Source organism: Rhinopithecus bieti, unplaced genomic scaffold (genome assembly GCF_001698545.2).
Source record: "Rhinopithecus bieti isolate Rb0 unplaced genomic scaffold, ASM169854v2 scaffold_5387, whole genome shotgun sequence".
Taxonomy (NCBI): Eukaryota; Metazoa; Chordata; class Mammalia; order Primates; family Cercopithecidae; genus Rhinopithecus; species Rhinopithecus bieti.
In genome coordinates, this window is record NW_016804806.1 from 18,679 (window position 1) to 44,893 (window position 26,215).

The window sequence follows — 26,215 nt, forward strand, 5'->3', positions numbered from 1 at the left end:
CAAGTAAATAGTTTCAGAATTGAATTGAATTATAGGATATCCAGTTGGTACCTGCTTGGAAAATTGTTGGGGTGGGGGTGGGTGGGGAAACCTTTACATTTGGTCACAGAAATGTTCTATATTGAGTATGAGACTAGAAAGAAAAAAAAAATTGTCTTTTCCTTTACAGAATCTAAGCCCTCAATAGAATGATACCACTGTGTGGTCAGGAATGGAGAAACCCAAGAAAATTTAGCATCTCAATATTCAGGTGTCTTCAGTATGTAAAAATTCTTTTACGTCCATGCTTTAAAAGAACTTAAAGTCATTTGATAATGAAAACAATACTTCCAGTTTGGTGTCTAATACTTTTACTTCCCAGCAGCATAATACCACTTTGGTCAGACTGAACCACTGCACAATTTTGCAGCTCTTTCAGAAAAATAGTGAAAACAATTGGAAAGACATGATGTACATGCAAGTGGTGAGAAAATGATACTACTGTCCAATCCTTCCCCATAAATGTAAAATATCCTTAGTTCATCTCCAAACTGTGTATTTATTATAAGCCCTTATATCAGGGATTTTGTTTCTTTCAGTTTTTGTAGCACCAAATAGACACAGTGGCTAACAAGAAATAAATCTGAAAAGTCACTGAAATATTTATCACATGTCAGAAATTTTCTGATCTATACCGCTAACCATGTTCCTGGCTTCACATATTTTTCTAAAGAGTAAACTATAACATAAGATTGAGTTCTCACCCTGTATCTGCTACTGACGTGATTTGTTTACCATGAATAATACTTCGTTAATATCTTTTGTATACTACTTTACAATTTCCAAGTATTTTATATACAGTGACTCACTTAGTGACTCATTCATTTCAGTGTAATGGTGTCCCCCCAAACCACAGATAATGATTAGACACATGAGCTCTTGTGTCAGACTGTGTGGGTTCAAATCCCGGTTCCACCTGCTAGCTGTGTGGCCTTGGACAAGTCACATAATATATCTGTGCTTCAGTTTTTTTATCTATAAAATGGAACCTACTGAATGGAATTGTTGAAGGGATTTAATGAGATAGTCCATAAAAGCACTCAGCACAGTAGCTAGAAAATAGAGCTGCATAAATGTTAGTTATGAATAAATTACTTATCTACCTCACTGGGGTATAACTGTGGTTTATAGATAAACTAAGCAGCATTTTGAGCAGTGTTTTATAAAAGCAAGCTCACATAAATCCGTGCAGGGAGTTTTTCATGATTTCCATGGGGTGAGGAATTTTATTTTCTCTGTCAGGTGTGAAGAGGACCCAGTGGACAGTAAACTCTCTAGTTATTGCTAGGGTAAATGTGGGAGAGTTTCTCACAGTAAACTCCACAAGGGATTGTGTCTGTCTTGTTTGCTGTTGCATTTCCAGAACCTAGCATGCACTAGGTACACAATACATATTTGTTAAATGAATAAACATATGGAAACATCTGAATAAGTGTGTGATTAAACTTCAGCTTAGTATATTCTAGGAATCAAATATGAAAGGATAAGTGATCTTTTGAAAGTAGGAAGAGATTTAGGGATGGTGTCTCCAATTATTATGAATTTCTTAGAGAACGGTTGTTAATAAATATCAAAGGGATAATATGCATAATGATCTTTTATATAAAATGACAACATCTTTTATAAAATTTAAAAATGGGGCTTTATGTTTGAATCATTCCTGCCAGATAATTCAGAAAGCTTGTATAAAGAACTAGAAAGGTTGGGTTCAACTCAGCGTAAAAACTCTGTATCCCCAAACATTGTTCCTTATCCACTGTTCAAATGTCCTCAAATCTTTGAAGTCTTTAATTAATGAAATTCCAAATTCACACATCTAAAAAGTTTTTATAAAGACTCAATTATAGTTCCAACCATGAAATTTAGAAATCATAGTGACAATCAGTATAATATAAGCTGGTAAAATCTGTGAGATTTTCAGAAGGTAAAATCCATTTTTTTGTCTATTCATTGATTCAGTCATTTATTCATCCAACAAATACTGAGTACCTACGTTGTGCCAGACAGAGGTCAAGGCAGTCACAGCCCTTTCTCTATAGAGGTTTCCAGCTAGAGAGGGATGAGATGGGTCAGATCACCCCGTATTTTGGAAGATCTTTTCCGTGTTGGCTTCCCTGAATCTTCAGAGCATTGAGTTCTATGTTGTCTAAAGCTGGTCTTATGAATAGGCTGTGTCTGTATGATAAAAACAAACTAGCTAAAAGATGAGAAATTCTGGCATTATTCACACATCCACACATATCTATAGATGTTTAAAATAATGTAGACAAAATATTCCACCTCTTGGAGTCCTACAGGCACAGTTGAGTAACAGGAAATGAGATAAGATCAGTTTGATGTCACAGTTGAAAACTGCATTTGTAAATTGTGTAATCCATCTCCAGCCAAGTTCTTTGGAGACAGCCTAAAATCCTTAAAAAGCCTATGCATGCTAGATTTTGCATTTAGATCTAAGTATTGTCTTAAAAGATTGTGATTGTTCACATAACTGGAGAATTCCCTATTGACTACATGATTGAGGAAACACAAGTCTGTTATTCTTTCCAAAGTCAATTGTAACTTAAGCTCATTATCTCCCTGCAGATGTTCTGTTTCAAATGACAACAGAATCAAAATGCAAATGCTCCAGTGAAAAGGCTTGAAAGCTCTCTTTTACTGAACTATACTCCATGTATTTGTCTTCAAAATCATAGCAGGAAAAGTTTAGAAAATCTATCCCACTGACCACTGGCCTAAAAAAGGGAAAAAATTAAATTTCACCAGGATTTCTGGTGATATCGTAGCAGTTTTTTTAAATTTTGACTTTTAATACCTAATTTGTTTATTACATTGAATTGAGCTTCATGTCAGAGCAATGCAGGTTTTTAGTTTAATATAATCTGGGACATGTCAGTGGCTCTAATATGATCATTAATAATGAAGATAATTAGTATAATACAAGTTGTGGTAATTTTTTCCCTCTTCTTCTGGTTTCAGTGAAACTTAGGAGAACCACAAGTGGCTTAAGTCTTAGTGATCGCTACTTTTGATTAAAGCTTTAGGAAAAGGCTTACATTTCAACCAACAAGATTTTACTGAAGGAAAATGGTCATTTGTATATGAGACCACTCTGAAGTATAATCCGTCCTTAGATGTCCTAGGTGTGATGGATTGCCTCTTTACTTTGACAAACAAGCTGGCATACCTTTATCAACACTTAGCATTAAGCAAATGAAGCATAAATACAAAGGCTTCTAGAAAACACAAATGTAAGCTATCTTACCACTTGATAGTTGTTTCTGTAACACTGTGACAATATTTGTATTGATGTGAAATCATGATAACTTTAATATTGAACAAACACTTATGACTAAGTGAAAACATACTCACTCACCTTAAGCTCCAAATTTATACAATGTATTGAAATGTGTTGAAATGACCATTTTCTCATGGCAAGGGTTCAATGATTTCCCTTTATGAGAATCCTGTGGCATTGCCTGAATAGCTTTAATATATCTTTGTTAAATGATAACTAAAATATATGTTTTATTAAATTCTTCTTATAAAAATGTGAACTATCTCTTTCAAACTGAATAATACATCGTCTCCATTCATTCCCTTTTATCATGCTTGTCTATTTTGTAAATCTATTTTACATAACATTCAGGGTCCTCACTGACCCCACCCCACCACCCCCGTTGTCTCTAGTAAAAAATGGTATGTATTCAAGGATGGGAATCTGTTACCACAGCCGGGCATTGTTGAAATTAGCAAACGTCCTAGTTTCCTTGCTGTTTTTCCTCTGGTGAGGGATGCATTGTGAAGAGTAGGGAGAACCTGGTATTGACAATACTATCACCCAACAGGGCATAATAAAATGTGCTGGGTAATTTTGATTGGTTTTGTTTTATTTGCAAGAAGACAGTCTAAACTGAGCTTCATACATTTCTATTTTGGGGGATTATCTGAGGTGTTCAATTGTATTGTATCTTGGGGAATCAATTTCTGTATTTGAGAATAAGGAATATTCAAATATTTGCCTCTGGTTTCCTGATCTATTTTGAACACTTCAACTAAGCAATTATCCTTTTCTCAGATACATTTCTGTGCTTAAGGTATTCAAATGCCCAAATAATTATTGCTTCCTATTTATTTCATAAAGATCAGACTTAGATGCCTAGATTTACCATAAACCAAAAATTATGACCTGTAAAAGTAGTTCTAACAGATTATTTTCCAGTGAATGATATTTTCTGAAAGATGATATCTCACTGTCTATTTACCTATGGGAATATATTAACAAAGTAGGTGGTTTTATTTTTTTTTTCTCTAGAGGAAGCAACATCTGCCATTCACAATGTTGATACCACTGGTTTCCATCTGCCCAATTATAAGAGAAATAATATTTGTTTATGTTAGAGTCCCAAAAATATCTAGTTTATATTTGGGGAAATTGACCTAAACTTTGTGTGACATAAATATTTGAATATATATGCACATATAATTTAGTTTTGCTAAGTTTTAAAATACAAAATAGGCTTCTATGACAGCACATCAGTGTCAGTAGAGTTTAGATTTCTTCAATGTTTATCAATCAAAAAGTATAAAATGCAACAAAAAATATTGAGAGTGGGGTTATGTATATAACATATGAGAATCTGTTCACGGGGCTAGGTCCTTTGCTAGTATTCTCTTACTAGATTCTTAACACTTGGTAAGAAAAGAACCTAAGTTATAACGAATGCACTCTGATAATATATATTTTGTAGAATAAATATACATTATATTCTGTTGGAATTAATAATAATAGATACAAGCAATAATTAGATCAAAAACTACAGTGCTAGAGTTGCTACCCTTGCTTTTAACAAACTGAAAGCTGAGCTAAAACTGGTCCATTCTATTAATGCATAATAAAATTCGTGGAAACAAAATTAAAAGCCGACTGCTTCTAGAACCTGAAGAAAATATAAATATACTATGATACCTTGCGATTTTCAAGAGGAAAACAGAGGTTGAACTTGCAATTAACTGGAATTCCAATTCAGACAACTCAGCACTATGGATTGTGGAGCAGGTCAGGGTAAGGGGCAATGTGTAGGTTTCTGTTACGTGGCAACACCCTTTGAACTGATGCAGTTTGAATTATAGCCTAATGAGGGGTTTGCTAGTATCTGGAAAAGCTATGGACCCAAGATTCACTTAATCTTGGCCCTGGTGATTTATTTAAAAGTCACAGACTTTATTCTTCTTACACTGTTTCAGTTTGCAGACTAGAAAACCTCTCCCTCTGCACACTGAGAATTCCCACTGCTGTGAATGGAAGGTCAATGTATGTAAAGCCCACGTGAGCAGTGGCGGTTCAAGCCCAGAGAAAGAAGGTGTTGAGTTGCCTTGGTAAAGAATTTATACACCATGTGTTCACAGCTTCTTGACAGGTATAATTATCAGTGTTGTCTTTTACTATGTGCTGGGATTCTGAAGCACGATTTCAAATTTATGACTATCGGATGTTTGATCAAGTAGCTTTCCCTCAAGGGCCTGAAAGGGAAAAAGAGTGAAGAGAAATCAGTGATTAGTATTCATTTGTCAACTACAATATGCTAAAAATATCAAAAGAGCATATGCTATGTGAGAACAGCAAGGATTATTTTGGGTGCTATCATTCATGCACCATCTTCCACATATGAAAAAATTCGTTTGATGTTTGCAAAGGAAGTAATTATCAAATGAAGATGGAAAAGCCACAGTTGTTCCCTAAAATGAAATAAAGAACACCAGTTTGGAAACATTTCAAATGTAAAACATTTCTTTCTTCCATTTCCAGATGATTCTATTTTTCCTCATGAAGGCAAAGAATAACCAACATTTATGTTATGACTCTTAGGGCTTTTTGTAGTGCTTTTGTTGAGGTGAAAGCCAGCAAAACCTCTCTCTGCTAGGCTGGAAGCACCAATATTCCTTCTCTGACGCAGACATTAAACCTGTCTCTCTCCATAAGGTCAGCCTGACACCACGTGGAACAGAGTAGGCAATTGCCTCTATGGTCAGATTTTGGGGAGCAGTCTTGCCAGACACTTCCCCCCATACCTGCCACTCTTCCACCATTAGGGGGTCATTTCTTTCAGAAAGAACAGTGATTTTTACATCTTTGTTCTCTAAGCTGCAGTTATTTTTATTTCAGTGAATGCCAAGCACCATATTGAAAACAGATTTTAACAAAATTGTTCTGTTTACTTTACATCAACACTCTCCAGCTGCCATGCTTTAAAGAGATGTACCCAACCTCCCCTGGGGCCTACTGAGTGGATTGAACACGGTGCATAAAGCCATTGTGTTTCCGCAGGAGTCACTGAGATATTATATAACAACGCATGAGCGTTAACATTTTAAATATTACAACATCACCACTCCAACTACTACTCCTATGACTAATGAAAATTTATGGAGTGCTCACTAAATGTCATACATTTTGTTAAGAGTTTCACCTTTTTTCATATTTAATCTCCACAACAGACCATTTTACTGAAATCTTAGATTGAATAACTTCCTAAAGGTCATTTAGCTATACAGTGACCAGAGATCTAGACTGAGTTCTTTTTTTTTTTCTTTTTTTTTTTTTTTTTTTTGATGAAGTAAATCTTTGCTTCCTGGGCTCAAGCGATTCTCCTGCCTCAGCCTCCCGAGTAGCTGGGACTATAGGCGTGTGCCACCACCCCCAGCTAATTTTTGTATTTGTAGTAGAGATGGGGTTTCCCCATGTGAGCCAGTCTGGTCTCAAACTCCCGACTTCAGGTGATCTGTCTGCCTCGGCCTCCCAGAGTGCTGGGATTACAGGTGTGAGCCACCGTGCCTGGCCTAGAGGCTGAGTTCTTAATGAATGATATGATAATATAACTACATGTCCTAAAGGAATGGGACTCAGAACAGGTGAATTTTGGTAAGTCTTGGATCTTTTCATCTATCCAGGGCAGGAGTCAGCCTGAGAGAGAGCACTGGGCATTCAACATGTGGGCCACTGACATGCCTGTTGGGAAGAACCAGCTGCAACAAATGTTAATATTGCCCTCAGTCATGATTTATAATTTAACTGATTAACAATTCATTTTTCACAAAAGCTTATTTCCATATTAGTGTGAATCTTGTTGATCAAATTGCCTTACTAATCTCCAGAACCTATGAATATGTTAGATTACATGACAAAGGGAAATTAAGGTTGTAAATGAAATTAAGGTTGCTAATCAGCCTACGTTAAAATAAGAAAATTATTCTGGATTATTTAGTTCAACCCAATGTAATTAAAAGTGGAAGAGGGATGGGTCAAAGGAAAAAAATCACAAGAGAAATTTAAAGAATATTTTGAACCAAGTAAAATAAAAAATAAAATGTTTTGGCCCGGGCGCGGTGGCCTCAAGCCCTGTAATCCCAGCACTGTTGGGGAGGCCGGAGACGGGTGGATCACGAGGTTCAGGAAGGATCGAGACTTATCCCTGGCTAACACGGGGGTGAAACCCCGTCTCTTACTAAAAAATCAAAAAAAAAAAAAAAAAAAAAAAAAATAAACTAGCGCGGCGTGGTGGGCGGGCACCTGTAGGTTCCCAGTACTCGGGAGGGCTGAAGGCAGGAGAATGGCGTGAAACCCGGGGAGGGCGGAGCTTGCAGTGAGCTGAGTTGAGTGAGATCGGCCACTGCGACTTTCCAGGCCCGGGCGGCAGGGAGCGAAGACTCCATCAAAAAAAAAAAAAAAAAAAAAAAAAGTTTTGATAAGTTGGTGGGAACCAAAACTGAATCATCTATACCTCTTCCCTAGGAAACTAGAAAAGGGCAAATTAAATCCAAAGTAAGCAGAAGAAAACAAGTAATAAAATTAATGCAGATTAATTTTCATTAATAAAATTAATGTGAAAGAAATCAATGAAATTGAAAATAGGAAATTAATAGAGAAAATCAATGAAATCAAAAGCTGATTCTTTAAAATGATCAATAAAAACCAAGCACTGTGGTGCATGCATGTAGTCCCAGCTACTCAGGAGACTGAGATGGAAGGATTGTGTGAGTCCAGGAATTTAAGTCCAGCCTAGGCAACATAGCAAGACCCCCCATCTCGAAAAAAATAAAATAAAAAGACTGATAAAATCAATAAACTTCTACCCAGGCTAACAAAAAGGAAGAGAGGACACAAATTATTACCAATATTAGAAATGAAAGCAGTCACATCACTACAAATACCATGGACATTAAAAGGATAGTAAAAAAAAAAAAATACTATGAACAACTTTATATCCACCATTTTGATAACCGAGATGAAATGGACCAATTCCTTGAAAGACACAATCTGCCAAAACTCACATAAGAAGAAATAGACAATTTGAATAGGTCTATATTTAGAAAAGAAATGGAATCAATAATTAGTAACATTCCAAAGCAGGAAGCACCATACCCTGATAGGTTCACCGGAGAATTCTACCTAAATTTAAGAAATAAGTTGTACCAATTGTCTATAATTGCTTTCAGCATATCAGACAGGAGCAGACAGAATACTTCCTAACTCATTCTATATGGCCAGCATTACATTAATACCAAAGCCAGACAAAGACACTAGAAGGAATAAAAACCTAACTACACACCAATGTCTCTCATGAAAATAAATTTAAAAATCCTCAACAAAAGTTAGCAAATCAAATCCAACAACATATAAAAACGTTAATGACCTTAATTCCATTCATAAGAGATTGATTATTGTATACCTAGACAGTAAGACTTTACACAGATATTTAAAATGTAGACCTAAGTCTACTAATGTTAACCATATTGTTTAATTTTAAAAAAATCAGGCTATAATTTAGTATGTAAAATATGGTGAAAATAAGCATATATATATATATATAAACACACACATATAAACATACATATATAGAAATAACATGTCTGGAGAAAAAACAACATGTACTAAAATGAAGTGAGATCATAGCTGAAAGGTTAATTTATTCTTTATACTTCTCTACAGTCTAAAATTTTGCAATGAAAAGTGTCACTTTCATATACAATAAACATCAAATGTAAGCAGTAGAAATAAATTAAACAGTTTTACAAGCACCAAGACAACAACACAAATGAAAGAGGGGGACAGAAAAGAGCGTTGTGATGAAGGCAGAGGTCAGAGAAATGCAATGTGAGAAGGACTCCACCACCGCTACTGGTTTCGAAGATGGAGGAAGGGCCCAGGAAGCAATGAATTTTTCCCCCAGAGCCCCCTACAGCCCAGTAAAACTGTGTGGGACTTCTATCCTACAGAATTACAAGATATATTTTTAAAATTTGATATTCAATTGGCAAATAATAATTGTATGTGTTTGTGATGTACAAATTTGTGATGTACAAATACATTTGTGATGTACAAATATATTGAATTGATGTTTTGATATGTTTACAATGTGAAATGATTAAACCAGAAAAAATAATTAACACATTTTATCACCACACATACTTATTTTTTTGTGGTGGAAATATTTAAAATCTATCCTTTTAACAATTTTGAAATAGACATTATTATTTAACTCATCATTCTGTGCAATAGATCACTAAAGCTTATTCCTCCTGTCTAACTAAAACTTTGTACCCTTTCTTTTCCTGTTCACCCTTCTCCTGTAACCTCTGATAATCACCATTCTACTCTCTACTTCTATGAGTCTAACTTTTTTTTTTTTTTTTTTTTTTTTTGAGACAGAGTCTCCCTCCATCGCCCAAGCTGGAGTGCAGTAGTGCGATCTCGGCTCACTGCAACCTCCACCTCCCGGGTTCAAGCGATTCTTCTGCCTCAGCTTCCTGAGTAGCTGGGATTACAGGTGCACCACCACGCCTGGCTAATTTTTGTATTTTTAGTAGAGACAGTGTTTCACCATACTGGCCAGGTTAGTCTCAAACTCTTGACTTCGTGATCCATCAGCTTCAGCCTCCCAAAGTGCTGGGATTACAGGTGTGAGCCACCACACCCAAAGAAGTCTAACTTTTTTAGATTCCACTTATAGGTGAGAAATGTGGTATTTGTTTGTCTGTGCCTGGCTTATTTCACTTAGCACAATGTCTTCCAGGTTCATCCATGTTGTTGCAAATGACAGGATTTCCCTTCCTTTTGAGGCTGAATAGTATTCTGTTATGTATATCCATTTAACTGATGCTGGACACCTATGTTGCTCCCTTATCTTAGCTAGTGTGAACAATGCTGCAATCTACATGTACTGCAGGTATCCTTGTAACATGCTAATTTTGATTCATTTGGATATATCCCCAGAAGTGAGACTGTTGGATCATATGGTGGTTCTAATTTTAGTTTTTAAGGACTGTCCCCTATATTTTTTCCCAAAATGTCTGTATTAATTTACATTCCCACCACTGTTGCATAAGGATTTCTCTTACTCCACACCTTTGCAAACACTTGTTATATATTTTTTTCTTTTTTAAAATTTAAAATTTTACTTTTTTTTTTTAAGAGATGGGGGTCTCACTACGTTGTTCAGGGTGGACTCAAATTCCTGGACTCAAGCAATCCTCCTGCCTCACCCTCCTCCTCCTATGTAGCTGGGACTACAGGTTCTTGCTACACATCTAGCTTTGTCTTTTTTTTTTTTTTTTTTTTGATAATAGCCATTCTAAAAGGTGTGAGGTGAGATCTCACTGTGGTTTTAATTTGCATTTCCCTGATTATTAGTGACAATGAGCATTTTTCATGCATCTATTGGCTATTCCTTAGGCTTCTTTTGAGAAATGTCTATGAAGTCATTTCCCCATTTTTGATTGGGTTGTTTTCTTGCTATTGAGTTGTTTAAGTTTCATACATATTTTGGATATTAGTCCTTTATCAGATGTATGGTTTGCAAATATTTTCTTCTAATCCATGGGTTATTTCTTCAGTCTGTTAATTGTTTCCTTTGCTGTGAAGAAGCTATTTAGTTGGGTAGAATCCTGTTCGTCTATTTTTACTTTTGTTGCCTGTGATTTTGGGAATGTATCCAAGAAATGTTTGCCCATATCAATATTGTGGAGCATTTCTTCTATTTTCGTCTAGTAGTTTCATAGTTTCAAGTCTTCCAGTTAAGTTTCCAATCCTTTTAAGTTGGTTTTGTTATGGGGTGAGATAAGGGTCCAATTTCATTCTTCTGCTTTGGATATCCAGTTTTCCCAACACCATTGATTGAAGAGATTGTCCTTTATCCATTACATGTTTTTGGTACCTTTGTCAAAAATCAATTGACGGTAAATGTGCGGATTTATTTCTGGGTTCTCTAGCTTGTTCCATTGGTCTATGTGTCTCTCTTTATGTCAGGGGCATGCTGTTTCGATTACCATAGCTTTGTAATAGACCCCAAGGTCAGGTAGTATGAAGGCTTCAGTCTGGTTCTTTATGCTCAAAGTTGATTTGGCTATTTGATGTCTTCTGTGGTTCCATACAAATTTTGGGATTTTTTTTCCTACTTCTGTGAAAAATGACGTTGGAATTTTGATAGTAAGAGCATTGAATTCTACAGCATTACAGGAGACAATAAATTTGTGTTATTTTAAGCTACTATATTTGCGGTAATTTTTATGGTAGCCATGGAAAGCTAATGCATCTTTGAGGATGAAGTACTTTGAAGTATGGGGTACTATTTTAAAGGTAATTGATAAGGGTGATTTGGACAACTGCATGAGACTGAATCCCCAGACAGTTCACAAATTTGTCTGTGAAGTGGGGTCAGGAAAAGTAAGGGCAGGTCCCACTGAACAAAGAGGCAGTGTGGCAATATGAGTAAGAGCAAGAGGCTTTAAAGCCCATGTTCCTGGGTTTGAATCATGGCCCTATTACTTGTTACAATAGATGTGAAATGTTACGCACATTTAAAAAACTCCTATATGCTTCAGTTTCCTACTTTATTTTAATTTTTTTAATTTTAATTTTGTGGGTACATGATGTATATATTTATGGGGTACATGAGATGTTTTGATACAGGCATGCAATTTGTAATAATCACAGCATGGAAAATGGGGTGTGCATTTTCTTAAGTATTTTTCCTTTGCGTTACAAACAATCCAGTTATACTCATTTAGTCATTTTTAAGTGTACAGCTAAATTGTTATTGACTATAGTCACCCTGTTGTGCTGTCAAATACTAGGCCTTATGCATTCACTGTGTTTCTGTACCCGTTAATCATCCCCACCTCCCTCCCCACTCCTCCACTATCCTTCCCAGCCTCTGGTAACCATCCTTTTACCCTCTAGCTCCATGGGCTCAATAGCTTTGATTTTTAGTTCCCACAAATAAGTGAGAATATGTGATGTTTGTCTTTCTGTGCTTGGCTTATTTCACTTAACGTAATGATCTCCATGCTGTTGCAAATTACTGATTTTTTTTTTTTTTTTTTTTTTTTTTCTGAGACAGAGTCTTGATCTGCCATCCAGGCTGGAATGCAGTGGCATGAACTTGGCTCACTGCAACCTCCACCTCCTGTTTTCAAACGATTCTTGTGCCTCAGCCTCCGAAGTAGCTGGGATTATAGGTGTGTGTCACCAGCTCCGGCTAACTTTTTTTTTTTTTTTTTGTATTTTTACTAGAGATGGGTTTTTGCCATGTTGACCAGGCTGGTCTCAAACTCCCGGCCTCAAGTGATCCAGCTGCTTTGGCCTTCCAAAGTATTGCGATTACAGGTGTGAGCCACCGTGCCTGGCATAAATCTCATTCTCTTTTATGGCTGAATAGTGCTCCATTGTGTATAAATACCACATTTTCTCTATCCATTCATCTGTTGATGGACACTTAGGTTGCTTCTAAATCTTGGCTAATGTGAACAGAGCTGCAGCAAACATGGGAGTGCAGATATCTGCAGTAAGAACCTCCAAACTGTTCTCCATAGTGGTTGTACTAATTAGTTTGCTACTTTAAAACAAGATTAAACATAGTACCTAATCTTCATAAGGCTATTGAAAAGATTAAGTAATTAAATATCTATGAAGCACTTAAAAGAGTTCTTGGCACATACTAATTGTTAATAAGTGTTAGTCAGCTTTATGATTATTTCTGTTCAGTGTTCTGCTTGGAAACTCTGGGTTCCTTGCATTCAATTTTATTGGAGTCATCCCCTGGAACTTGGTTTTCTCAGTGACTGGGCTGATAGTTTTGGTAGTAATTCCCTGGATTAGATCATCAGGATCATGTATGTGGTAATGCTAGAAGAAGGTAGAGAAGGCTTTTAAAGGTAGGAACAATAAAGAAAATGGGGGGTCTTCAGAGTAGGGGAAAAAGAGATTTGGGGAGGCTACTGGCAAATGCTAGCAACTTTGTACATTTAATAAGATACAGGCTGGTTTTGACTGGAATGAATTCTCCACCCTAGATCCAGTCATGGAGGTCAGGGACAAGATTTTGGTCTTGACGTCTCAGAATGTTGATATCTCCACAGATATTCCTCTTTCTTCTTACTTTTATTTTTTGGGAATCTGGGTGAAATATGATATACATGGAGTCACAATAAAAACCTGAGGTGCTTAAAGCTGAGTAAATATAACACTCTGATATGGTTTGACTGTGGCCGTACCCAAATCTCAACTTGAATTGTATCTCCCAGAATTCCCACGTTGTGGAAGGGACACAGCGGGAAGTGACTGAATCATGGTGACTGGTCTTTTCCGTGCTGTTCTTGTGATAGTGAATAAGTCTCACGAGATCCGATGGGTTTATCAGGGGTTTCTCCTTGTGTGTCTTCCTCATTTTTCTCTTGCCGTGACCATGTAAGACGTGCCTTTTGGGCTGGGCATGGTGGCTCATGTCTGTAATCCCAGCACTTTGGGAGTCCGAGGTGGGTGGATCACTTGAGGTCAGGAGTTCAACACCAGCCTGACCAATATGGTGAAACTCCGTCTCTACTAAAAATACAAAAATTAGCCAGCCGTGGTGGCAGGCACCTGTAATCCCAGCTACTTGGGAGGCTGAGGTGGGAGAATCACTTGAACCCAGGAGGCGGAGGTTGCAGTGAGCCGAGATCGCGTCACTGCACTGTAACCTGGGTGACAGAGAGAGAATCCGCATTAAAAGAAAAAAAAAAAAAGTGCGTTTCCCCTCCAGCCATGATTCTGAGGCCTCCCCAGCCATGTGAAACTGTAAGTCCAATTAGGCCTCTTTTTGTTCCTGGTTTCGGGTATGTCTTTATCAGCAGTGTGAAAATGAACTAATGCAACTCTTTCTCAAAAAAAGTGGGTATAGCACTAATAAAAGCCTTATTCATATTCTCTGTTTACATTTCTAGCATATTATTGTACAGCAATAATACTTTTTACATTTTAGAAAATGTAATCTATATCGTTCAATATTGTCAAATACAGAAGTTAGGGGAAAAGACAATTGATTTTACTTTAAGAGAGTTTACAATTAAAATAAGCATAAGACACAAATTCCCTGCACAGTACTTGCATTAAATCTGTTTTCCATTTGTATTCACTATTTATCACTGCTAGATGCTTTATAACTTTTACCATCTCAGATAAAAAAACACAATATTTCTAATTTCAGAGTAGAGATTGTATTTCATTTGATAAACAATAAGATGATATCAGACAAGTATTTTGATTTTAATTGGTTTTGTTTGACTGGTTAAATTTTAAAAAATCTGAGATGCTTAAAGTCTAATAGTTCAAATTAGCTTCACACTTTTTTCAGAAGCAACCATAGTAAGAATTAACAAGTGTGACAAATCCCATTTAGTGCTTAGAAATCAAATTAATTAAAATGTAATTAGGAGCTAATGTAGGTCTCTTTGACTGAAGTCACCATAAAAATCCATGAATGACATGACTTGGTTATATTTTATTTGTACCTGAAATGGTCACTACAGTTTTATCTCAAGGGACCATGCTTGTGTGTATTGCAAGTGCACAAACATAAATTTCATGTTCACTTAAACAGAACTCTATTATATCTCATGCCAGAAAAAACACAGTTTGCATAATAAAGGCTTTTTACTAAAAATATTAACTAGTCTGTGGTGGTGAAACCATAGGAAATTTAATGAAGATGGATGGAATGGAGAAATGGAATTGAGTAATATGGCCCAGCAAATAATTCTGGCGAAGTTGTATACTTTTAAAGATGATTGAACGAGCATAATATTGGAAGCCTTTAGTAAGACCTCAGAAGTCTGAATGGGAACATATTTGTTTCAAAATACTTGCGCAATTTTACTATGGACCAATGTGGCATATCAATTAGGAGAATTGGTATACGTCTATATTATCAAGGATGAGAGAAAAATGAGTTAGTAAAAAGAGTGTAAATGTTGAACTAAGGAATAATGCATTGTCATTACCACAAAAGAGATCTTTAAGAGCTCTAAAAGTACAAATGTAAAGTGGCTTTACATTTGGAATGGATAACAGAGAACAATGTGGACAAAATGACTTGTCCTTGTCTGTCTATAGACCTCTGTCTCAACTACATCATCCTAGACCAAGTCACCATATTTCCTGCCTGGACTACTACACATTAGCCTCCTAATTGGTCTCTGCTTCCACTCTCAGTCTTCAATAATCTATTCACACAGCAGCCAGAGTAATCTTTAAATAAATCAGACCGTGTCACTCCTGTGCTTAAAAACCTTTAGTGGCTTCCAGTGCAATAAAATCTAACTTCCCTCAGTGGCTCACAAAGCTCTCTGTGACCTGGTCCCCAGCTATCCCATTGACCCCATAGCCACCACCACTGTTCTTCTGACTCACTGTTCTCTAACTACTCAGGCTTTCTTTCTGTTCCTCAAATATGCCTGTCACAGAGCTACTGCATTGGCTATTTCTTTCTCTTTTTAGTCTTTTTTCCTGGCTTCTTGTGATTTAGTCTCATCTGAAATGTTACCTCCTTTGAGAGATCTTCCCTGATCACACAGTCAAGTTACCACCGAGCAGTTCTCGATTTAAACCCCCCTTTTTACTCTGCAAACTACTGGTGCGAATAGAATATTTTTATTTACTTGTTTATTTGTTTATTAACTATCTCCTGCAACCAGAATGTAGGGATGAGGGCAAAAACTTTGCATTATTCACGCCATTTTGCAGTTCATTAAACAGTGCCTCGCTTATAACAGTGCCAAATAAATACTTAATGTTCAATAAATGTATTTTTAGGATAGAATGCAATTTTAGATAAAGATACTAAAACATGGTATATATAATAAAAAATAGCAGCCTATGAAAGATAGATTGTTGAATTCCCAGGATTGTTGGAGGACAAATCCCATACATTTTACCCCCTTTTCTATGTAGCTTCTTCTTTTCACAAGTGTCACGAACAACTGAAAGCCTCATGTTATATCCAATGTTTCTCTTTGTGCAAATAGTAATCTGATGTTGAATGACCTAAAACCACTATTACCCACAATCATTTTTCCAAGAATATTTGAAGCTCACTTCAAATACACATTCACAGACATCATAGTGTAAAGGTATCTAACAATATGAACTGTCTTCTCTAAAGGATAGCAAGGAAAATTTATATAACTCCAGAATATCTGATGTTGGCAGATGAAAACCTGGTAGAGTAAAAAGGAAAATAATTCTATGTTTCTTGTAAGTGTAGTCACGGGAGATCCACTGAAGCTATTTTAGCTTCATATTTTCATCTAAAAAACTTTTTATTGATACTTGCCTTGAAGGGATTTTTTTCTGAGGATTAGGGAAAAAACGTGATAAGGGCATAGGGCATAGTAGGGACTTCAGAGATGGGGTCTCTTAACATTTTTTCTTGTATTTTCTTGATAATATATAGCAAAACCTGATTTAGTATTCTTTGTCACAAAGTGGAATTTAGAAAAAGGCAGGAGAATCTTAGACACATTTTATTTCTACTTTACAACTTTTCAAAACTCTTAAAGTTTTATTTTTAATTGACAAGTAATAATTTTATGTATTTATGGATTATAATGTGATGTTTCAATACATGTATACAGTGTGGAATGATCAAATCAGGCTACCAAAGTTGTCACCACAAATACTTATTGTTTCTTTGTGGTGAGAATATTTACAGTCCATTCTCTTAGCTATTTTGAAATATGCAATACAATATTATTAACCATAGTTACGAAGTTGTATAATAGATCATCTTAACTTATTCCCCTTCTACCTAACTGAAACTTGTACCCTTTGGCTAAGACCTTTTCCCTTTTCTCTGTCTACCCTCCTCCCCCAACCTCCCAGCCTCTGGAAACCACATTCAACTCTCTACTTCTATGAGTTAAAGTTTTTCAGATTCCACACATAGGTGAGATCATGTGGTATTTGTCTGTCCATGCCTGGCTTATTTCACTTACCATGATGTTCTCTAGGCCCATCCACGCTGACAAAAATGACAACATTTCCTGCTAATTAAAGGCTAAATATTAAATGGTATTCGTGTGTGTGTGTGTGTGTGTATGTGTGTATGTAGGTAGGTACAGATATCTATCACATACTTATTACATTTAAAGAAACGTATTCATTGCTAGCACTTCAGTTGTTTTCATATCTTGGCTGTTGTAATAATGCTGTATTGAACATGGGAGTGCAAACATCTCTTTGACGTATTGATTTCAATTCCTTTGAGTATCTCCCCAGAAGCAGAATTGTTGGATCATATGGAATTCTATTTGAACTTTTTGAGAGAATCCGTATTGTCTGTCAAATTGGCTGTAGCAATTTATATTCCCACCAAAAGTGTGCAAGGGTTCCCTCTTCTCCACATCCTCACTAGCACTTGCTATCTTTCATCGTTTTGATAATAGCCAATTTAAAAGGTATGAGGTGACATCTCATTGTGGTTTTAATTTGCTTTTCCCTGATGATTAGAGATGTTGAGCATTTTTTCATATAGCTGTTGGCTATTTGTATGTTAGACACGCTTTAAAGGAGCATGAGAATTTCAGAATCTCTTAGAGCATGGACAGTGGCAGGTCTCAGCTTCATTCTTTTCAGTGGGGCATTTTTCCAATAAATTGTATCTCAGTATTCTAAAGGAGATCTTTCCATGGTCAGCATTATAAGGTTGTGCAGTTAATACACTGTGTAGAGGTAACTGGCTAACAGGGTGAGTGAGGCCTGGAATCCATCTCACACTCTTCTCCTTAGGATCCGGGTTTGCACGAGGCTGAATTTTCTTAATTTGTCTAAAAGCATCCTACAGCCCATACTTGCCCCTTTCAAAGTACATCATTTTCCAAATTATCTTGCATTTGTGGAGCATATAGCTGAATGGCACATAAACTATCTTGTTTATATATTTTTAGATCACTGTCTTTTGTTTGATTGATTTTGTTTGGATTATTTAAATCTAATGGTTTTGTTTCAGCTAAGAAAATATATTTTAGAACATTTTATATACATATATATATATACACACACACACAAACACACACTCCTTGTATCAAATAAGTCACTTCTCACCTATGACATGTGATTTTGTTGTGTTTGTTGCTGCTGCTGCTGTTGTTGCTGCTGAATTAGCAATTGCTGCTGCTGCCGACGCCTGGCTGTTCGTAGCTTTTCAAAGCGAGCCTCCATTTCTTCCAGAACTTTTGGGGTGTATCGCACCACCAGCTTGACGCTGTCTTTAGCAGCCTTGAGTAGTTCCACAGCTTTCTCATGGTGTTCTCCTTCCACACTCTGAAAAGACAATGACACTTCTTAAAGGGAGGAGGTTCAATGTTCTTTTCCCTGAGAGACAAATCTGAAATTAGTATCATATTAAGAACCCCAAATTCAAATTTTTAAGAAAGCATGGCAAATGAGTTATCTTACCATCATTGTTATTATGTATTACATTGTGATTAAACTATAAGCAGGTTAGGCTGCACGGGGTCACAGAATGGACTGCGTGGGGATTCAGGTTATGCGGGTGAAAAGCAATGAAGACCTAAGTTATAATGCTAACATTAGGAATGAAATTTCCAAATTGCATCTGGAAGAGTAAATGCACTAGTCAACAAAGTTTTGAAAAAAAATTAAAACATAGTAACAAAGAGGAAATTTCTCTATCAGGTATTAAAATTTATTAAGAATCTACAATGATTAAAGTGGTATCTTATTGTGTGTATAAAAGAGATAGTAGAACATAGCACAGAGTCCAGAAGGAGAGTCATCACATGGGAAGTATTATTTATTATAAATGTGGACTTTAGACCAAAGGAGAAAAGGGCTATTAACTAAATTAAATAATACAAAATAATGGAGACCCGGCAGGGCGCGGTGGCTCACGCCTGTAATCCCAGCACTTTGGGAGGCCAAGGTGGGTGGATCACAAGGTCAAGAGATGGAGACCATCCTGGCTAACCCAGTGAAACCCCGTCTCTACTAAAAATACAAAAAATTAGCCTGGCGTGGTGGTGGGCGCCTGTAGTCCAAGCTACTCAGGAGGCTGAGGCAGAAAATGGTGTGAACCCAGGAGGCGGAGCGTGCAGTGAGCCAAGATAGCGCCATTGCGCTCCAGCCTGGGTGACAGAGCGAGACTCCATCTCAAAAAAAACAAAATTGATAGCCTATGTAAGATTGTAAGGTTTACAGCCATCTCAAAAAAAAAAAAAAAAAAAAAGAGACCCAATTTCATACACTATGCTAAATATAACAGATTAATTAAAATTTAAATGTAAAATAAAAACATAAAATAACTAAAATAAAAGAAAGGTGAACATTAATCATTTTTCAATAGAAAGGGAATTCTTAATTTAAAATGCCCAGGGAAACATAACCACAAAATCAGATGTACACAGTGTAAGTTTCTATGTCTCAAACACTGTAAAAAAAAAAAGGGCAAATAAACCAGAAAAACACTTTCAGTATATGACTGTCATATACTTAGTGCAAAAGGGATATTTTTCTGGTTTATTTGCCCGTTTTTTTATTTTTTTGAGACAGAGTTTCACTCTTGTTGGCCAGGCTGGAGTGCAATGGCCCGATCTGGGCTCACGGCCACCTCCACCTCCTGGGTTCAAGGGATTCTCCTGCCTCAGCCTCCCGAGTAGCTGGGATTAAAGGTGTGCAACACCACGCCTGGCTAATTTTACATTTTTAGTAGAGATGGAGTTTCACCATGTTGGCCAGGCTGGTCTTGAACTCCTGACCTCAAGCGATCCACCTCCCTCAGCCTCTCAAGCTGCTGGGAGACAGGCATGAGCCACCGTGCCCAGCCTGCCCTTCATTCTTCTAACAAATCAATAAAGATCTAAGCAGAATAAGCAGTGATATGCATGGACAAAAAATAAAAAATAAAAATGGCCGATAGACCTCAGAAAAGATGTTCAGACTCCCTAGTAATCAAAGAAGTATAGACCAACATAAAATATTTCTTTTTTTTTTTTTTTTGGGGATGGAGTCTCGCTCTGTCACCTAGGCTGGAGTGCAGTGGCACAATCTCGGCTCACTGCAAGCTCCACCTCCTAGTTTCACGCCATTCTCCTGCCTCAACCTCCCAAATAGCTGGAACTACAGGTGCCTGCCACCATGTGCATCTAATTTTATCAATTTTTAGTAGAGATGGGGTTTCACGGTGTTAGTCAGGATGGTCTCAATCTCCTGACCTTGTGATCCGCCTGCCTCGGCCTCCCAAAGTGCTGGGATTACAGGCGTGAGTCACTGCGCCTGGCCAATATTTCATTTTTGACTTAAAAATAATAAATATGTATTCTTAAATTTGGTGCACAGACAAGGATGTAGGAAAATTGGACTCAGACTGCTAATAACATAAAACTGGTGAAATTTTTCTGGAGGGCACTATTGTTATGCATTGAATAACCCCTTATTATAAGTGAATAATTTTATATTCAGAAAAATCTATTCAGGATATAATCAAATATGCACACATACTTATAAGATAGATATGATAGAAAACAAAAAATCAATTCTTGGCTTTTGAATTTCAAAACAGTCTTTTGAACATCATGGCATAGACAATACTTGGAGAAACTATGATTCCTCAAAGTAAACACAAAGCTGCTTTTTTCCCAGTTTTCTGAAGAGTCTCCAGGTTGGGATGATGGAGAAGCAAAAAGAAGAAAGTCATAATTAGACTTTATAGGACCCTAAATAAGGAGCCCCTGGCTCCTGCGCCTCTGAGCTGATCACCAGGGCAAATGACAGAACCCTTAATTTACAGGATTGAACTGCCAAAGCCTTTTTGCCTTGCTTCTTGGGTAAGGTACAGAGAAAAAAAAAAATCACAGTGCAGTGTGATGGATGGAGACCGAGATAAGCTTAAAGAGTGTCAGAACACCTAAGAGTCACACTGAAGAGGCAGAGAGGGCCACCCTCAATTGCTTGACATTACATTTTCACAATCCAAGCAGAAGGGAAACTCAAAATGGACACTAAATTGAGTTACGGAAAAATAAAGGAAGTGAAATCTTAAGCACCCTTGAGTTATACCTTCAGATTCGTAATTTCTAATGCAGATTGGGAGACTTAAGGGATCATTTGATCATTGGCTTAGTCACTCAATTAATATGTTTATTAAGCATTTATTCTATGAATTATAGTCTACTACATTTCTTGAGAAAACATGAAAGAAAGGGAAACTTTGACAGCATCGTGCAATATAAACACTATTTTCCGTATGTTTGTAATTTCTTTATAACTGGTCCCACGATGATTTGTAAATGCATAGAATTTTCCTTTGAAAGGAAAACTTGGTGATTTGGTCGTCTATCTACCCTTCTCTAATGTCTTTTTTAATATTAAAACTTACATGTTTTTATGTTTTAATAATAATGGTTCACCCATTTTCTAGGCCAGATCATCAGTCTGTAGACTTCTTTGTGGCTTCTGTTCTATTTGCTTTTATTTAATAGGGTTGAGATTCTAGGCCAGACCTTTAGAGGCCCATTATCTCTGTTTTGGCACTGTGTCTGCAATTCAGTTGCCACAGGAGAGCAGTGGTACTAATGTGTGTGGGACATTAGGCTCTCACTGTGGTGGTGAAGAGTTGAGAGAAACATGGCTGGCTGGTGCACCACATACCAGGCCCTGCAAAACCATCAAAGTTATCCTCTTCCAGTCCCTGCTCTGCCCTCTCCCACACAGTTAACAATGTATCAAAAGCGGACCCCACAGTTGTCAATTCCAGAAATTTTGCCTTCATGCTTTATCTTCAGTTTAGACAAGGACTCAGATTCTCTTTAAGGCTCAGCAGAGTCCACAGGTCTCTTAGTTTGGCTCTACTGTCTTTCCCACCAGGACAGAGTCACTGTGAGAGATCTGGGCAGTGTCACAGTTCCTTACTTGTACTATTGATACGCTTTACTAACATCTCACAAATTATGTCATTAAGCAGCTAAGAAGTGAGTTTTAGAAAGAGATTAAGAAATATAAGCATGCTTGAAAATTTTATTTCAAACACTCCTCAACTTTTTTTAGTTGTTTTAGTTGTTTTCAGAAGGATATCTTAATTCTTGTCTTAAGGATTATTTTTGTGGCCTTTTTTCCTCCACTAGCTTTGCCTACTTTGTAAATACTTTTGAATGCATATGCTTGTCTCCTTAACTAATCATTTATCTCTGGAGTGCTTTCAGTCCGTCGGTATAACTTTGTAAGAAGAGTAAGGCAATTTTCTCTTCTTCCTTCTTTCCTTTTTAAGGTAAAAACAATAAATCAAACCATCTTGTTACAGAAGTCTTGTTGCATGAATAAAAAGAAGTCAAAAGATCTACTCAGCTAGTGTATAAATGTTGATGTGCAAGCCCTTCACAGGTATTCCTTGAGCCCTGACGGTTTAGCATCTATTCTTGCTTTTGACTTAGTGTATGTCTCACTCTTAATAAAAGTATGCATCATTTCTAGCTAAATATTTAAGGCATATTTTGAAATGTGATAGATTATTTATAAAGAGTTAAGCTGTTTTTATCGAAGCTGTATATACAAGCACTCCTGATTCGGAGGTATCTTTTATAACAACCAGTGTAAGTTTGAGCAATCACTGAAAACTTGTAGCACCAGCTTTCTACATAGGCTGAGAAGGTGGTTCTTATATGACTTTAGGAGCTCTAAAAAATTACTTCTTAGTTTGAGGCCGGGGGCCGCAGTGGTCAGCCTGTGATCCGCAGCACGTTTGGGGAGGCGCGGAGACGGCGGATCGCGCCGAGGTCAGGAGAGGGTGTCGAGGACCTCCTGGCAAACACCAGGCGTTGACAACGGCGCCTGTCTCCTACTAGAAATTACCCAAGAAACTAGCTGGGCGACGGTGGCGGAGGCTGTAGTCGCCAGCTGACTCCTCGGGAGGGGCTGAGGCAGAGAGGAATGTGGCGCGTGATGACCCTGAGACGGCGGAGCTTGCAGTGAGCTTGACAGATCGCCTGCCACTGCACTTCACAGCACTGGCGGCCGACAGGAGGGGAGATCCGGTCGCTTCTCGCAAAACAAAAAAAAAAAGAAAAAAAAAAAAAAAAAAAAAAAAAACCTTCTTATTTATAAAGTGAAACCCCTCCTCCATTTAAAACCTGAAATTCTATATTTTTAAGTTTTATTCCCTTGCTTTAAGAGTTTTGTTGTACCTATTGCATTAGCATAAATTAATTTAACAAGGTCTTGCAATGGACATCTGGTAAAATTGGATTTTATTAAGAAGGTGAGGAGTGATGAGAACAGCCTGAGGGTATAGTAGGTTCCCAGGAAATATTTTGACCAAAGAGAAGTATAGCCTAAAACAGAAAAACCCCTAAAAAGAAACATTACCTACCCCACAATTGTGCCTAGGCTGGCCATGAGCATACATGAAATGAATTAAAATGCACTATGAAGACTGAACATTCCCATCCTGAAAATGCTTCTATCTTTAGCTGATAAGTCTTTTAACAATAAACATAAAAATTAATATGAGGTCAGGCACAGTGGCTCATGCCTATAATCCCAGCCACTTGGGAGGTTGAGGCAGGAGGACTGTCTGAGCCCAGGAGTTCAAGACCAACCTGAGCAACATGGCAAGACCCCATCTCTAAAAAAAAAAATTTTTTTTTTTTTAATAGCTGGGGAGAGTGACATGTGCCTGTGGTCCCAACTACTTGGGATGCTGAACCAAGAGAGTGGCTTGAACCCAGGAGGTCGGGGCTGCAGGAAGCCGTGTTTGTGTCACTGCACTGTAGCCTGGGCAACACAGAGTGAGACTCTGTCTCAAAAAAAAAAAAAAAAAAAAAGTATATATACACACACACACATACACACACAATTATATACATTAGTTATATATAATAGTTGTATATTATCATATACAACTATTTGAAGGCTCCTTCTCATATATATATATATATAGAGAGAGAGAGAGAGAGAGCCTCAAATAGTTGTATTACGATATATACAAACTAATAAAATACTAAACTGATAGAAAAACCATACGAACTGGATTTGCTATAATATTGATATACAAAGAAATATATTTTCATTTAGGAAGCTGGGGAAAAAATAGCTCAGTAAATAACCAAAGGCATACATGTTTCATCAGCAATCTCATACAGCAGTAAGCTCTAGGCAGCTTTCAAGTTAGCTAATTTGATTGAAGTTTAGCAAATCAATGTCTGGTAAATGAACCAAGGTTTTATTTTCTTTGTTTTGTTTTGAGATAACGTCTTGCTCTGTCACCCAGACTGGAGTGCAATGGCACGATCTTGACTTACTGCAACCTCCATCTCCCAGGTTCAAGCAATTCTTGTGCCTCAGCCTTTCGAGTAGCTGGGACTGTAGGTGCCCACCACCATGCACAGCTACTTTTTGTATTTTTAGTAAAGACAGGGTTTGCCACAATGACCAGGCTGATCTCGAACTCCTGGGCTCAAGTGATCCGCCTGCCTCAGCCTCGCAAAGCACTGGGTTTATAGGAATGAGCCACTGCGCCCAGACTCAACCAAGTTTTAAACATGGCTGCATTCTGATCATTCAACAGTTTTTCTATTCGTATACACTGTGAGATATCAAAATGGCAGCTTATTTCTGGTATGCTCAATTTCCTGGTTGATTAAGTATCATCCCTTATATGGGAGAATTTGAATTGCACTACATACATGAATTTGCTCATGACATGTGCTCTCTCTCTCGCACTTCCATAGAGGGTTAAATTTTGACCCTGGCTAGATCTCAGATGGAAGCAATGCCTGCCCAGGGAAGCAATCATGCTATCTGTGTACCGTCAGTCATCAACTGGCCAAGTTTTTAGGCAGGTTTTTCTCTGTGGGAATTACATAGACATCATCCTGATCCAGTTTTCTGATGTTACGTTACTTAAATACTTTGTCGGACAACAAGAGTTGGCTAGACCTTGTGGTTATTCAAGGAATATTTACAGCCAGGTTTATGCATAGACTCCTAAATAACATCAGTCATTCCTTTAGATTAAAGGCCAAATGATGTTATCATCATCTGGAGTAAAGGACATCAAGGGTATTAGGTAATTTTACCTTAGTGAATTAGATAGCTCAGAAACACAGAACATTTTACCTAAAAAGACCTTTAGAAACAATCTCATTTATGTCCTTATATCTTAATACATAAGGAAACAGACCCCAAGACTGGCTATAACTTACTCCATTTTATATGTCTGTAGTTGTAGGTCTGGATTAGAACTCATTTTTCTTGATGACTGCTCTTTCAACAACCCCATGCTAATTTTCTAGCTTAACTAATCCAGAAATGAAATACTGGATTTTTTTTGTGTGCGTCATTTTTGTGTGATGTCAAAGGATAGGAACTAATGGCAAAGAAAACATCTGTCAGCTCCTAGCTCAAAGGTGTGAGCTGGAGTGAAGGAGCGGCATGGGGCTACTTGAAGGGCTCACTACTATTAGGATTAGTGAGGGGTTATGATTCTCAACTTTGTTTTTTTTTTTTTTTTTCTTTTGAGACAGAGTCTTGCTCTGTCGCCCAGGCTGGAGTACAGTGGCGCAATCTCGGGTCACTTCAAGCTCCGCCTCCCGGGTTCAAGCCATTCTCCTGCCTCAGCCTCCCAAGTAGCTGGGATGACAGGTGCCCCTCACCACGCCAGGCTAATTTTTTGTATTTTTAGTAGAGACTGGGTTTCACCGTGTTAGCCGGGATGGTCTCGATTTCCTGACCTCCTGATCTGCCCGCCTCGGACTCCCAAAGTGCTGGGATTACAGGCATGAGCCACTGCGCCCGGCCTGATTCTCAAATTTGAAAAGGCCCAGCATAATCAAGCAAAGACCTATTCCTTTCCCA

General features: G+C 37.4%; 1 protein-coding gene across 3 annotated transcripts in view; it reads right to left on the bottom strand.

Annotated features, from left to right (window-relative positions):
* Window positions 1-333: 333 nt before the first annotated feature.
* LIN7A (lin-7 cell polarity scaffold A) overlaps window positions 334-26,215 on the bottom strand; it is a 158,191-nt gene continuing 132,309 nt past the window's right edge. For all 3 annotated transcript variants that reach the window (XM_017870448.1, XM_017870449.1, XM_017870450.1), the window contains 2 exons: window positions 18,452-18,670; window positions 334-5,559 (listed from right to left, as the gene is read on the bottom strand). In XM_017870448.1, coding sequence (XP_017725937.1) covers window positions 18,452-18,670 — 219 coding nt within the window. In that variant the 3' untranslated portion in view covers window positions 334-5,559. The remainder of the gene's footprint in view (window positions 5,560-18,451; window positions 18,671-26,215) is intronic.